The following is a 14,612-nucleotide window of genomic DNA, read 5'->3' on the forward strand; positions in this document are numbered from 1 at the left end:
CTATTTTTTGTAAATTTTTCAAGCAAACTAGTTGATTACAAAGCAAAATTAGATAAATGTATCTTAAATTCTATTATACAATAAAGTTGACTTTAAAGATATACTTTAACAAAGTTTATGACAAAGATTCTAGATTTATATACAATATCCTGTTACCTGATATTACCTCTCTAATAAATTGTATAAATGCTCACTGGTGATAAAAAACAATGTTCACCAATATGTCACATGCACGGTTAGTGTTTTATTCTTTGAAGAATGGTTCTGAAACATCACAATAAGTCAGGCTGAAAGGTAAAGTTTAAAATAGTTTTACAAGGATATAACATATGTACTGGCTGTTCACTCTACAAAATCTTGATCATAGAGCTTATGATACACTTAGTTAGCAGCAGCACCCAGGTTTTCCAAATAGTCATCATTTTTCTCTTGTCTGCATAGACTTCTTCTCATTGGCTGCCTTCTGCTTTTGTTGCATGATCTCAGAGTCCCTATATGGGGGGAAAAGGCTGTAAGTTGTTACAGGAAAACTGATTTTATGTTCTCATTTGTTTTCTACAATAATCCATTCAGTATATTAGAAAACAATTTAAAAGAAGATATAAACTTTCATGTCTTTCCATTTTCATGGATGGAGATAGAATGGTGAAGATAGAAGGTGAAGAATGGAAAGGCTTTGAAGTCAGATCTTATTTTGAATACAATCTGTACTGTTGTCATGACCTTGGATAAATGACCCCAAGTCTTTTCAAAATTAGAGTAATACTTATCAGGTTGTTCTGAGGAACACACACACACACACACACACACACACACACACACACACACACAAGCACACCATCTGACATGAGGCAGCTATATGTAGAAATAATGGCAATTAATCTTGGTTGTCAACAAAGTTAATTCACTATAAATTTTTTCGTGAATGAAGGGGCATTTCAGAAATCTTCTAGATATCCTAAGTGGTACCTAGGGTTAGAACATAGATGTTATGAATCTATTCAGTTTCTTACAAGCCAAAAAGCAGGATATTCAGGGCATTTTCTTAACCCTTTGTGTCTCTGGCTGAACCTTCACATACTGTGAACTAAAACCAGATTACCTGGGCTGGATGATCCATGAGCCCATATTAAAAAATATATTAAATGGCTATGTATTCAACACCTACTATGTGCCAGGCACTTTGCCGGCTCTGGATTAAGTCCCACGACAACTTTGAGTTATTGTCCCTATGTTTCAGATTTAAAAAAAAAGTTAAAGGCTTAGAGCTAAATAATATGCCCCAAATCACACAAAAAACTAAGGTCTGTCCAATTTCAAAGACCAGGCTCTTTCCTATGTTATTATTGCATATATTTAGTGTTAGATTTTAATTCAGGATGAGTAGCTCTGTCCATGTTAGTAAGACATTTCTGAGAGGCCAATAGCAAAAACAAGGAATGAGAAGGAAGGAAAAACAAGACAGCTACAAAAAAAATGAGGTGTCCTGAATAAAAACAGTAATAGTTATTTTTCTGTTTGTAACCAAACTCTGCTGTGCTTGCTGTGTGATCTTATTAATGTTACTGAAGTTCAGAGCCCCAGTCTCTCATTGCATGTATTGGGGCTAATAGCACTTTTCACAATTATGATGAATAGAGGTAATAAATATAGAGCATCTAGCACAGAGCTTTGTAAGCAGTGGGTAGTCATTAAGCAGTGACTATCACTGAGCCAAACTACACTAAGTTTCTCAATAAAAATATTATTTCAGGGTTACTGATCTGTACCATTCCACTGATTGGTTCACTTCTACTCCAATGTAAGTAAACAAATTTAAAGCAAAGCTTATCACTTTAACAATAAATGTCAATAGAAAGACAGTGTGAAGTGGTAATTAAGGGCTTCAACTTCATTAAATTCTGACTGCATATCAGAATCACCTGGGGAGCTTTTAAAGTCAGGTTTAACTTAAGTATAATAAAATTTACCTAGAGCACCTTTTAATGTCCAGCCCCACACCAATTAATTCAGGGCTGGGTGTAAGGCACAGGCTTGAGCAGACATCAAGTTTTCCCAGGTGGTTCTAATGTGCAGCCAGCCTTGAGGACCACAGAGAAGCCACGATGGAGCCTGTGTAGTCAATTCTTCACCTGGCCTCCGAGTTTCACATGAACAACAAAATTTGATTTTAGAATAAAATGAAATTTGGCTAACTTTTTTTAGAAACATGAATGCTTTTTTTAAAAAAACTTAAGCTGTAGTCTCAAAGTATTGATATTTCTGTAGCAGTTTTGTATTGTCACTTGTATGTCAAGGCAGTGCACCTGCATTCTCTCCAATCCAATGGATCTTCAGAAGTCAGTATAACTACATATACTTTGTGTCTCTTTCAGAAGTTATCAATATCATTGGTGACCTGTCACCCAGAGTAGTATGAGTAGGATGTCTGCTTGCAAAATGTTTACCCTCAGCACCTAACAATGCCTTGCACATGGAAGCTAAATGAAATTCTATGGTTGTGGTGGAGTTGCATGAGATTCTCTGCAAGACAAATTATAGCTTGAGAGCTTTAAATTCTTCATCCATGGGTTGGGATAATGACTATCGCTTATAATTTTAGTATGCCTGGCACACAACAGATATGCAGCTGTTACCCCTTCCTTGCAGGCCTAGCTCTACTAAGGATTTTAAAACTGCTTTCCATTCTCTAAAATGAAAACTTCTGTGACTTGAGAATTCCTTTAGCATAACTCACCTCTGTTTCCTCTGAGAGGCAGTCAAGCTATCCTCTTTTCTTTTTCCCTTACTAATTTCCTGGGATTTCTTCATGTTTTTCTGGCGGGCAAGTTCTCGTTGATTTCCACCTACAAAGAGAAATAGTGATGTTATTTTTCCATCTCCAAAATTAATAATTCCATTCTAAGGGTCTTATTTAAATGCATCTGAAGTTTGCTTTTTAAAAGATAAGCCAGCAGAGTACTGCACTGAATGGTGTTCCAGGGATCTGACGACAAGGAGGAAGCTTAAACGTAAACACTAAAGTTCCTAACAGTATTATGATACCAGTTAAGGTGTTCACTGGCTATAAACACCAGATCTCTTAAAGGAGGCGTTCCAATCGTCTGTCTCTATGGGCCAGTATTCCAAAATAAGTTCTGGCTTTTGAGAGGTGTGGGTGAAGAGAGAAAGATACACCACAGATTACACCTCGCACACACACGTTGGCCCATCATAATTCAACTGTTAAGCGAGCATTACAGATGCTTGTAAAACATTACCTTCGAGGGCCAAACAAAAGAACTAGAGAGGAGACTTAGAGTTCCCTGTCCTCGTTAGGCCTCATGACCTTAATTAAGTATTAAGTACCAGCTATACACCACCTCCAGACCAGGATCCCTCCCGGGGCTTCACACACCTCACCACCGGGGAGGTGTTCCTTACCGTGTAAACTCGCACCCGAGGGGCAGGCACCTGCCCGACCTTTCAGGCCGGACCGGAGCCAACCGTCCCTCTCCCTCCGCTGACTAAAAACCAGGTCACCACCGCGCCGGACGGAAGGGGTTTCACCAGCTGGCCCCAGTCTGCCCGCCCGCCGCGCCTTGGAGCTCGACTTCCTCGCCGGACGCTCCCCGCCGCTTCCCCTACCCGTCCGCATACTCACGGGCCATGTTGACCACCGGACCGAGCCTGGAAAAGAGCGACTCGGAAAAGCAAAGACTTGTTCGCACGCTCAGCAGCCGTCCCCACCCGTCGATCTGGAAGCCTAAGCCCGCGCGGGCCCTCAGCAGGGACACGCCTGTGCTCGGTGGACGGCCCAGCCCAACGAAGCCAGACAACAGCAGTCGCCGTGGCCGGCGAGTGACTGCGCGTGCGTGGCCGGTGGGGGGCGGGGGCGGGGCGGTGCCCGACTAGGGCCCAGGAGCCGCAGCTCCGGGGTTAGTCATCCGTCCCCGGGGCGTTTCGGCCGTTTAAGTTTGCTAGAGTCGAGAAAGCGAGCCCTGTGTCTGAGCGAGGCATGGACGTGTGTGGATTTTCCCTGTGTATACCGGTCACTGGGACTTAGCCAGCCCCTATTTTTTTGATAACGATGTTAAACGCTACAATATCTAACTTTTCGAAAAGGAAAGTTAGCTTTTTTACATCCCGTTGCAGAGGCGGGGGCAGAACAGATTGAGGGTTAACTCTTTGAAAGCCAGTGTTGGCCCTTCATAGTTTCCTTTTTTTTTTTTTTTTTTTTTGCGATACGTGGGCCTTTCACTGTTGTGGCCTCTCCCGTTGCGGAGCACAGGCTCCGGACGCGCAGGCTCATTGGCCATGGCTCACGGGCCCAGCCGCTCCGCGGCATGTGGGATCTTCCCCGACCAGGGCACGAACCCGTGTCCCCTGCATCGGCAGGCGGACTCTCAACCACTGCGCCACCAGGGGAGCCCCATATTTTCCTTCTTTATTCACGCACCAAGCCTGCAAGGTAGACTTCATTGTTCTCATTTTACGAAATAGGCGACTGAGACTCTGAGACCAGAAGCGCTGACCTAATAGGTAGGGACGGGTAGAAATAAGATTCAAATTTAAAACGGACTCTAAAGTCTGTTCATTTCCCGTTTGATCCCAGTGCGCTTGTCACGGTCGACAGTACTTTAGGAGTTCTGTGGCTCTGTGCCTGGGTTGTGTGATGGGGAGAGAATGCTAGGGAATGCAGTCTTACCACGAATTCAGAATAGCCCAGAATAACCTTAAACCTATGTAAAAGCTATGGAGCATCTGCCATTGCTAGAAACAGACGTGTAAAGATGCTTGATACTTATTTTCTTCATCTATTCCGTTAATTATTACAAACTGAGAAATGTGTAGAGTTAGTCTGGACACCCTGAAATCACCCTTTTTTTTTTTTTTAAGTTTTTAACTTGGAAGATTTCAAACATATACAAAAGTATAGAAAATACTATAATGGACCTCCAAGTATATAAGACCAAGCTTCAACAATTTTTATTTCATCTCATAAAAATTACCTGAGGGTGTTGGAGATGGAATGTCTGGGTTGAAAGCCCAGCTCTCCCAATGAGTAGTTGTGTGAACTTGGGAATGTCATTTCATTGCATTAAAGTTTCCTTACTAGTAAAATGGGGAGGTAACTGTACCTCCTTCATTAATCAAATTAATATACGTGAAGTAGTAAGTGCCCAGCACAGGATAGCACTCAACATACTAGCTATACTTGTCATCATTCTTTCAACCTCAGAGAGCCTTTCATGCTTATCACTCTCCCTATGTCCCACCCCTCCTCCTCAATACTGCTTACAGGCCAGGTGTCTCCACTTAGGGACCTCTTCTGCAGTAACTTGAGCAGGGGAAAGATTGACTTTCTGGCCAGGCTCTTTATAGAGATAAAGAGACCATCTAAAGAGGAAGGGAGGGAAGGAGTTTGGGATTGAACTTAAGTAGAGTTGTTTCTGTATGTGGTCTTAAGAGTCTAACTGAGCTTTTTCTTTGCAACCGAAAATACAGTTTTTGAGTTGTAGGGATACACATGATGTATCCCATGTATACAAGAAATGTTGGGTGTGTCTGCCAGAGAAAACTAGAGACTTTTAAAATTACTATGATGCCGTTAAGACTGTACAAACTAGGAGGAATTATGTGACCGCCCAAGGTCACACAGCTAGCCGTGAGCTGAGCCACGATCAAAACGCGAGTCTCAGAATTACTTTAAAATGATGAATTGGGCGATTGGGATTGACATGTATACACTGATGTGTATAAAATTGATGACTAATAAGAACCTGCTATAAAAAAGTAAATAAAATAAAATTCAAAAATTCGAAAAAAAACACTGTACAAACTTGGGATGCGTAACAAATAGCTTATGATTTTATGTTAAATAGTAAAATTGAATCTGACTCTGTTCCCATCCCTTTACAAATAGGAAATTAAATCCTAGTCATTATTTACTTCTTTACCTGCAGAAATGTGGGAATACCATAGACTCTTAGGTGAAACAGAGCGTTTGGGGAAAGGCCTTATGTCTTCAGTCTATACTGGAATATGTTGTTCAAAGCTGTACGGTTCTGGCAGTAGCGCCAAGATTCCTGAGATATCTGCAGCAGGGGTTATTTTTCTCAGGTCCTTGAGCTTCCTTAGGTGTGTTTGAGGTCCTATTCTCTCTCCAGAGTACTGGAGGGAGCCCACAGACCTCCATTTCCTTCCCAGTCTTGAAAGAATCTTTTCTCTCTGTACTTTCAGCCTTGCTTTCCTACTCTTAAAAACACTTGTCTCTCTTCTTTCTCCTTCTGGACCTAGCAATCTCTTCAATCAGTTCGGGATTTTATTCCTTTGACATTTTGTCATTAATGTAGCAGGATGTTCTTGTAGAATTTTCTTCTCCTTCCAAGAAGGAAGTCAGGCCTTTGTTTTCTATGCATCAGGGGAATTGTACTACTGGTTCAAACACTGACCCATAATCTCTAGAGTCAGCCTCATCTCTGGACATTTTTCCTCTCATCATAGAGGACTTCCCTAACCACCCTACATAAAGTAAACCAGCCTCCCATTAACCTCTGTCATATCACCCTATAAATTTCTTTCATGGCATTTAATAATTCTTAAATTATCTTGTTCATTTGTTGAATTTTCCTTTCCCACACAGAATGTCTTGCTTATTGCTCAGTTGCTCTCTCCTGAAGCAGATTAAGAATGCTTACGTTAATTTACAAAATTTTGGGACTAGCCTGGTGGTCCAGTGGGTAAGACTCTGAGCTCCCACTGCAGGGGGCCCGGGGTTCGATCCCTGGTCAGGGAACTAGATGCTGCATGCATTCCACCAGTTAAGATCCCGCATACCACAATGACGATCCCGAGTGCAGCAACTAAGACCCAGTGCAGCAAAATAAATTAGAAATATATATATATTTAAAAAGTTCCATGTTTCTCCCAAAATGAGCCTAATAACATATTTTTTAAAAAATTTACAAAGTTTTAGCCATATTTTTTTCCTTTTTTTCTTCTTTTTAAACTTTTGGCTGTGCCACAGGGCTTGCGGGACCTGTTTCCTGATCAGGGATGGAACCCATACCCTCAGCACTGAAAGCGCAGAGTCCTAGCCACTGGACCGCCAGGGAATTCCCATTAACTATAATAATTTTTGAACAGGTATTACATTCACATTAAAAAGTAAACAAGGATATACAGTGAATGTTCTTTTTTCCCACGATGTGTTTCCCAGGAACTCAGTTCCCTTCCTAGGAGTTATCTATTATCACTTTCTTCACACTTTAATTTCTAATCTATGTTCTACTCATTTTAGAATTTTTAAAAATATATATTTATTTATTCATGGCTGTGTTGGGTCTTCGTTGCTGTGCTTGGGCTTTCTCTAGTTGGCGGTGAGCGGGGTCTACTCTTCGTTGTGGTGTGAGGGCTTCTCTTGTTGCGGAGCACGGGCTCTAGGTGCGCGGGCTTCAGTAGTTGTGGCACAGGGGCTCAGTAGTTGTGGCTCGCGAGCTCTAGAGCTCAGGCTCAGTAGTTGTGGCGCACAGGGATCTTCCCCCGCCAGGGCTCAGGGCTCGAACCCGTGTCCCTTGCATTGGAAGGCAGATTCTTAACCACTGCGCCACCAGGGAAGCCCCTCGTTTTAGAATTTTTAAGCCTTAGGGATGCGCTGATGAACAGGCAGCGTTCTACCGGACCCTCTTAAAAAAAAAAAAAAGCCAGCAATTTGTTTTTGTTTTTGCCTGCATTCTCATCCCCCCCACCCTCAGCCCCCCCTCGCCGCGCAGCTTGAGGGATCTTAGTTCCCAACCAGGGATGGAATTCGCACCACTCCCAGTGGACGCGCGGAGTCTTAACCACTGGACAGCCAGGGAAGTCCTACGGCAAGGGATTTTAATAGTTCCTGTAAAAGTTTGGACTGAAGGACTGCCTACCTCCTTCTGCTCTTTTGAACAAATCCTAAGGAGCCCTGGAGAAGGAAGAGTACACCGTCTGGCGTATCAATTTCCGGTTCACCGGTAACCCAGGCTCCATAACTTGACGGTTACCATGGCTCCGGTGCTGTGCGTCATTCCGCGGCGCTGGATGATGACGTAATCAGTTCCGGCGCCCTCTGAGGGCGGGGGAACGAGATACCGGGGGAAACTTAGCTATTAGTGTAGCAGGGTCATGAAGAAGAGGCGGCGGCGGGAGATCGGAGGCGGCGGCGGGGGAGTAAAACTGCGGTAGCTGCCCGCTGGGCTGTTGGTGTGGCTTTGTGGAAAGGGCGTAGTTCCTAAAGCCCTCTCCAGGCAGCGGTCGGGGCTCGGGGTTGAGAGCGGCCGTGGGGTCGCCTCCCCGGGCCCCCTGGCTCCGCCATGTTCCGCAGGGCACGCCTTAGCGTGAAGCCCAATGTCAGGCCTGGAGCAGGCGCCAGGGGCTCCACCGCCCCCAATCCACAGCGTGAACGAGAGGCTCCCAGGCCGCCGGAGCCTGCAGCGGCCTCTGTCCCAAAGCCAGCGGAATCCACAGATGTGCCCCCGGTGGATTGTGGGGAAAAGGAGCTCCGAGAAAAGACTCCCAAGAGCAGGTAAGTACTTGCAGAGGGGAGCATTTTCATCTGCCCCGCCTCTCCGGGCGTGTCACCTGGAAGCTGAGCAAAGAAACTTTACCGTAGAAGTACCCCCTCGCTTGTACTAAGCCTGACAGTTGAGGCCGAGGAACACACTGCCAACTGTAGTTGGTCCCTCTAACCACGGTGAGGCAAGTGTGGATTTTGTTACAGCGTGTAGCTTCTCGGGGAGGCGACCATGTCTTCAAGTGGTGGTGGGAGGAATCCAGGTCTAGCAATCTTCAAGAAAATCCACACGTGGTACTATTCATTAGAGCATTTAGATTACCGCAGTTTTCATTCTTTTGGAGTACTTTACGGGAGTAAGTTGTTTTTTTTAAATCTTGAAAACATTTTTTTTTTAAAAGAAGAGCAGTGTTACTTTGATTCTGCTGATTTATGTCAATGGAAAGGAACTGGTTACTTGTTTTGATTTGAGGGTGTGCCCCTTTAACTATGGTGACCATGTTTTCTGAACAGAAAAGCATGTGTCATGTACCACATTTAGATTCAGGATTCTTCTACTTAAGTTAACAGTTTATGGACTTTGCCCAGGCAGAATGTACTCATCTGCAAAATGGGGATAATGTAACTCTTTATTGTGGAGATTAGAAATAACTGATATAAACTGTCTTGCACGGGACATGACAGAATAGTTGCCTACCTTTAGGTGTTTAAAGGTGATGGAGCAAAGTAGTTAAAGTTAAGACATGTTGAGCTAATAATGACCTCTGTTTTTATACTATAAATGTGAGGAAACCAATGAAAATCAACCCTATTAAATAACAGTGAGATGGTATAAATTTATACTGTGACAGGAAGGTGACAATTTTATTCTTTTCTCTTTTGGCTTGGCTTCTGTTGACCTCAGCTGGTGCTTAGTATAGAGTATTATTTTGATAGCTTAATTATGCTTAGTAATTTCCAAGTTTCTTACATGAATTTGTTTCAGAATTTCTCCCAACAGTGGAATAGAAATACCAGTTACTGTTAAATTAATAAAGTTCACAGAGATCCTGTTAACTTCATGTGAATGTATGATTATTGATAATTTAGTAAATTACTTATTCTGTAGTCTTGAGACATTTAAGCTCAAGGATATTGCTTTCTTAGACTTGACATTTAGGGACTATACTTGGTTTTTTATCATGTGTTTCCTTTTTTTTTGGTGGGTCTTTGCTAATTGTAAAAATCCATAGGGTATATGTTCTGTCCTTATGCATTCATGTTGATTGGGTGAAATGCAAATGGCACATGTATCACATTATAAGGGCTGAGATAAGAATTTAAATTGGATACTTTTTGGAAAAGTTATTCTATAGTTTAGGCATTTTTTCACTTTTATATAAAACTAATCATAACATATGAAAAAAGTAGACTGCTTTTAATTCTTGACTTACACCCTCTTAATTTGCTTTCAGGCCATTCCTGAAATATTTATATCCAATCTGAATTTGGATATGTAATTTGAAGTGACTGAGTACTTTTTTTTTTTTTTTGCGGTACGCGGGCCTCTCACTGCTGTGGCCTCTCCCGCCGCGGAGCACAGGCTCCGGACGCGCAGGCTCAGCAGCCACGGCCCACAGGCCCAGCCGCTCCGCGGCACGTGGGATCCTCCCGGACCGGGGCACGAACCCGTGTCCCCTGCATCGGCAGGCGGACTCCCAACCACTGCGCCACCAGGGAAGTCCCTACTGAGTACTTTTTTTGAGTGAAGAGTTTATTTTGATAGCTGAATAAGTAGAGTTATACCTGACAAAAGATAAATGATTTTTGCCTCAAACAGAATTTGGTTTGATTAATGTAGCTAAATGAATGTCTTCAAATACTGCAATACAAATATTTCAGAGGTTTGATATTTTGTTTGGTTTAACTGATCTCAAGTTGATAATTAAAGTAAAATGCCAAAAATTTAGATCACTTTAGAAAGTGTCAATGTGGATTATAAACTTAATTTTAAAAAACAACTCTCATTTAATGGTGTACAGTCTGTAAAAATACTGAATCACTATGCTGTGCACCAGAAACTAATATAATATTGTAAATCAACTATATACTTCAATTAAAAAAAATTTTTTTAGAACTATCAAAAGAAAAAACCTCTCAGTTATCGAATAATTCAAATTAGGCAAATTAAGCTTTGTTTTGTAACTTAGGTTTTTTTTGTTTGTTTTTTGAGGTACCTAGCATGAGCATAAAATTATGTGCTATAATGTTCTTAGGGATTTGAAGTTTGAAAAGGATCATCAGTCTTCATTAGAATTCCATATCTGTTAAAAAGATGTACTGAACAAAAATTTTATTGCAACCTCTGTTGAAGTCATTGATTATTAATAATGAGATTTTGCTCTTTTGGGTTTTTGTCAGACTAGTTGTTAAGGCTCAAATATTTAAAAGAAGATCCATGGTGCCCTTATTTTTTTCTTTTAAAATTTCAACAGTGATGAAAAGACTGATGGTGGGAAGGATGTTGAAGAATCCAGTAAATCTTCCTCTACTGTTTCACAGAGAAGAAAGCGAGTATCAAGTACTTTTAGTCTGGTTAAACCTAGTGTCAGTGTTCCTTCAGAACCTCATCCTTTATCTACAGTTAATCAAGAAGCTCCACAGCCAAACCCTGTTCCAACAAAAGAGAAACAGCCATGCTCAGACAGATACCGAATATATAAAGCCCAGAAACTGAGAGAAATGTTAAAAGAAGAATTGAGGAAAGAGAAGGTATGGTAGAAAAATCAGAATTTTGACTGTTGCCTGCTAGATTTCTGTTTTTATGTTAGGCATCATTTGGAGGAAGAACAAGCATCTGTAGCATTTTGATGAGGGAAACAAAACCAAGTAACATCCCTCATGGTAATAGAATATCCCCTTTTGTTTGTTTGTTTGTTTGTTTTTTGGCTGCTGGATCTTTCCCAGCCAGGGATTGGACCCGTGCCCCCTGCAATGGAAGCGCAGAGTCTTAACCACTGGACTGCCAGGGAAGTCCCAGAATATCCCCTTTTGTTAACAGAACGATTGAGAAGCACTATAGAGTTAATAAGCTATTTTTTCCACGATATTAATTTTTGTGTATTTTTTTCATCTATATCTTTCATTGTTTTTGGCGGAGGCCACAAATAGAAGTTTTACATGTGTGCACACACATATACAGATACGCCTACAGATGTATTTATAAACTAAACCTTCAGTGAGATTTTTCCTGAAGATGTCCAATTGACGCAAGTTATATTCATTTGAATTAAGACAAGTGTAGTTGAGCAAAATGAATTGGTGATGTTTTCTAAATTGACAAATTTAGACTAGTGTCTAGCAAATAGTAAGAGCCCGACAAATGTCAGCTCTTATTATTAATTTATAGAATGCCCTCCTTTTTTTAACTAAGAGGAAGGCACTTATCTTGGTGCTTTTTTTTTTGGCCGTGCCGCACAGCTTGCAGGATCTTAGTTTCTTGGCAGTAAAGCATGGGGTCCTAAGCACTGGACTGCCAGGGAATTCCCCCTTGGTGCTTTATATTCGTTATCTCGTTTAAATATCTCAGCTGTGCGAAGTGGCTATCACTATTTACACAGGAAGAGGAGGAAATAAGCTCAGAGAGGTTGTTTGCTTTGTGTCAAACATCAGTGGAGGATATGGGATTTGAATTCATATCTTCTAAAATCTAAGCCTCTAAAAATGTTCTCTGTTTTTTAGAATCTGCTTAGTTAGATTTATTTGGGGGAATTAAAAATTAAACATTTGCTTCAAGATTTTTATAAAATATACAGAATTCCAACTCACTACAGGGCAAATAAAAGCTATATATAAATTTTCAGTACACTATTGTAGTTAGTCAGCATCAGTAAGCATGATTTTATACATTGAGCTTTTACGCAGTCCCAGTCACTTTATTTATTTATTTATTATTTTTTTAGCTGTGCCACGTGGCACACGGCATCTTAGTTACCTGACCAGGGATCGAACCCCGGCCCCCTGCAGTGGAAGCCTGGAGTCCTAACGACTGGACCACCAGGGAAGTCCCAAGTCCCAGTCACTTTAGTGTTTTAAAACTCCTTTATGTGCTACAACTTTTTAATATAAGTTTATAAATTTTTTCCTCAAATTAGGCATAATTGTGATAGGAATAATCTTCAAGCATTTGCAATGAATACAGCAGTAGGCTGTATACTTAAATATATACATGTAAAATTCTTCTTTTTTAAAATTTTTTAAAATTTATTTTTATTATTTTTATTTTTTTTATTTTTATTTTTTAAAATAAAATATTTTTAAAAATATTTTTATTTTTTAAAATAATATTTTTATTATTTTGGACTGCCAGGGAATTCCCCTAAAATTCTTCTATATTTATAGAAGCGTATCTCTGTGTGTTTGTGTATCTAGAAGCAATGGAAAAACAAATATGCTGTAAATGAAAGTCAGAGGCCACCAGATCGGTCCAAAATGACTATGAGAGACTTCATATATTACCTGCCAAATAACAATCCAATGACGTAAGTAAACTTTATTTCTATTTTACTTTCTTTGAGTATATAGTGATTTAAGTAAGTATCACTTTTAAAGTATGGTTTCATGTTTTCCAACAACATGTTTGGAATTTATAGCACAAAATTTATAGCACATATGATGTCCTTTGGATAAGAATTTTATAACAAAAATTAGTGCTATTTCGGACTTCCCTGCGGCTCAGTGGTTAAGAATCCGCCTGCCAATGCAGGGGACACAGGTTCGATCCCTGGTCCAGGAAGATCCCACATGCCGCGGAGCAGCTAAGCCCGTGTGCCACAAATGAGCCTGCGCCCCAGAGCCCGTGAGCCTGCGCCTCAGAGCCCGTGAGCCACAACAAGAGAAGCCCATGTGCCTAGAGCCCGTGCTCCGCAACAAGAGAAGCCACTGCAGTGAGAAGCCCGCGCACCACAATGAAGAGTAGCCCCCACTCGCCGCAACTAGAAAAAGCCCGCACACAGCAATGAAGACCCAATACAGGCAAAAAAACCAAAAAAACAACAAAAAAAATTAGTGCTATTTCAAGTAACTGTTTTCTTGGGATGGTAAAGATGCCCTTTACCTCTGAGATTAAAAAAAAATTTCTTTTGTTTTATTACCGAGATGCAGTAAAACCAACTAAACAACTTTTCTCTAATCAAGTTTGCCATTTACATTTCTTACATACTATAAGGTAATCTAAAGGGGTGATCTTATTTTTATATCCTACCTCCTCGTTAAGTACAGTGACATTTGATTAACAAATCCTCCAAGAACAAAGCTTCTTTAGTCAAAGTTAGCCTGGGGAGGCAGAGAGTTTATAATAAATCTCCTCACTGTGTTGTTGACGGTGTAGCAGGTGGATGTAGGAGTAATGGCATATTTTCAGTGTAGTCTTTTTCAGGCTCAGTACATCTTTGGCTTAGTTAAGAGAAGAGCCAGAAACCTAGGTTTTGAGTTGTTTGACATCTAGGAGTTGGAAACAAGCCACTTAGGTTGTTTCATGCCTTCACTGAGGAATTAGAGGGAAAAGTATTCCCTACTTAGGGCCTAACAAATTATTTATATTGATGACAAAAGTTTTTGACTGAAAAATGGAGTGTTGGACCACACCATCATTAATGGTAGTGTTATGGTATATCATAAAAAAATTGCAAGTTAAAATTATTTGCTTCTTCCTCAGATAGAATTGACAAAATGTAAATTACTTATTTATTAAAAGGTATGTTTTGACTTGTGTTTAATAGTTCTTCACTGGAGCAAGAAAAGAAAACTGAAAAATCATTGACACCAGTCCAGACAAGAGAGTAAGCATCTCATCTGTTTTGAATATATTCTGTTATGGGTAAATTAAAAAAAAAAATGAAATCAGGGCTTCCCTGGTGGCGCAGTGGTTGAGGGTCTGCCTGCCGATGAAGGGGACGCGGGTTCGTGCCCCGGTCCGGGAGGATCCCACATGCCACGGAGTGGCTGGGCCCGTGAGCCATGGCCGCTGAGCCTGTGCGTCCGGAGCCTGTGCTCTGCAACGGGAGAGGCCACAGCAGTGAGGGGCCCGTGTACCACAAAAAAAAACCCC

General features: G+C 41.1%; 2 protein-coding genes across 4 annotated transcripts in view; one reads left to right on the forward strand and one right to left on the reverse strand.

Annotated features, from left to right (window-relative positions):
* Nucleotides 1-224: 224 nt before the first annotated feature.
* Nucleotides 225-3,855, reverse strand: SERF1B (small EDRK-rich factor 1B). The gene is made up of 3 exons (XM_079918278.1): nucleotides 3,644-3,855; nucleotides 2,738-2,846; nucleotides 225-491 (listed from the first exon to the last, which is right to left on the reverse strand). The coding sequence occupies exons 1-3, from the start codon at nucleotides 3,648-3,650 to the stop codon at nucleotides 419-421; spliced, it is 189 nt and encodes a 62-aa protein (XP_079774404.1). The 5' UTR covers nucleotides 3,651-3,855; the 3' UTR covers nucleotides 225-418.
* Nucleotides 3,856-8,004: 4,149 nt separating this feature from the next.
* The window catches only part of BDP1 (BDP1 general transcription factor IIIB subunit), an 88,696-nt gene continuing 82,088 nt past the window's right edge, over nucleotides 8,005-14,612 (forward strand). For all 3 annotated transcript variants that reach the window (XM_079917637.1, XM_079917638.1, XM_079917639.1), the window contains exons 1-4: nucleotides 8,005-8,536; nucleotides 10,999-11,275; nucleotides 12,935-13,044; nucleotides 14,284-14,343. In XM_079917637.1, coding sequence (XP_079773763.1) covers nucleotides 8,325-8,536; nucleotides 10,999-11,275; nucleotides 12,935-13,044; nucleotides 14,284-14,343 — 659 coding nt within the window. In that variant the 5' untranslated portion in view covers nucleotides 8,005-8,324. The remainder of the gene's footprint in view (nucleotides 8,537-10,998; nucleotides 11,276-12,934; nucleotides 13,045-14,283; nucleotides 14,344-14,612) is intronic.

This window comes from Stenella coeruleoalba, assembly GCF_951394435.1.
Source record: "Stenella coeruleoalba genome assembly, chromosome: 3".
Taxonomy (NCBI): Eukaryota; Metazoa; Chordata; class Mammalia; order Artiodactyla; family Delphinidae; genus Stenella; species Stenella coeruleoalba.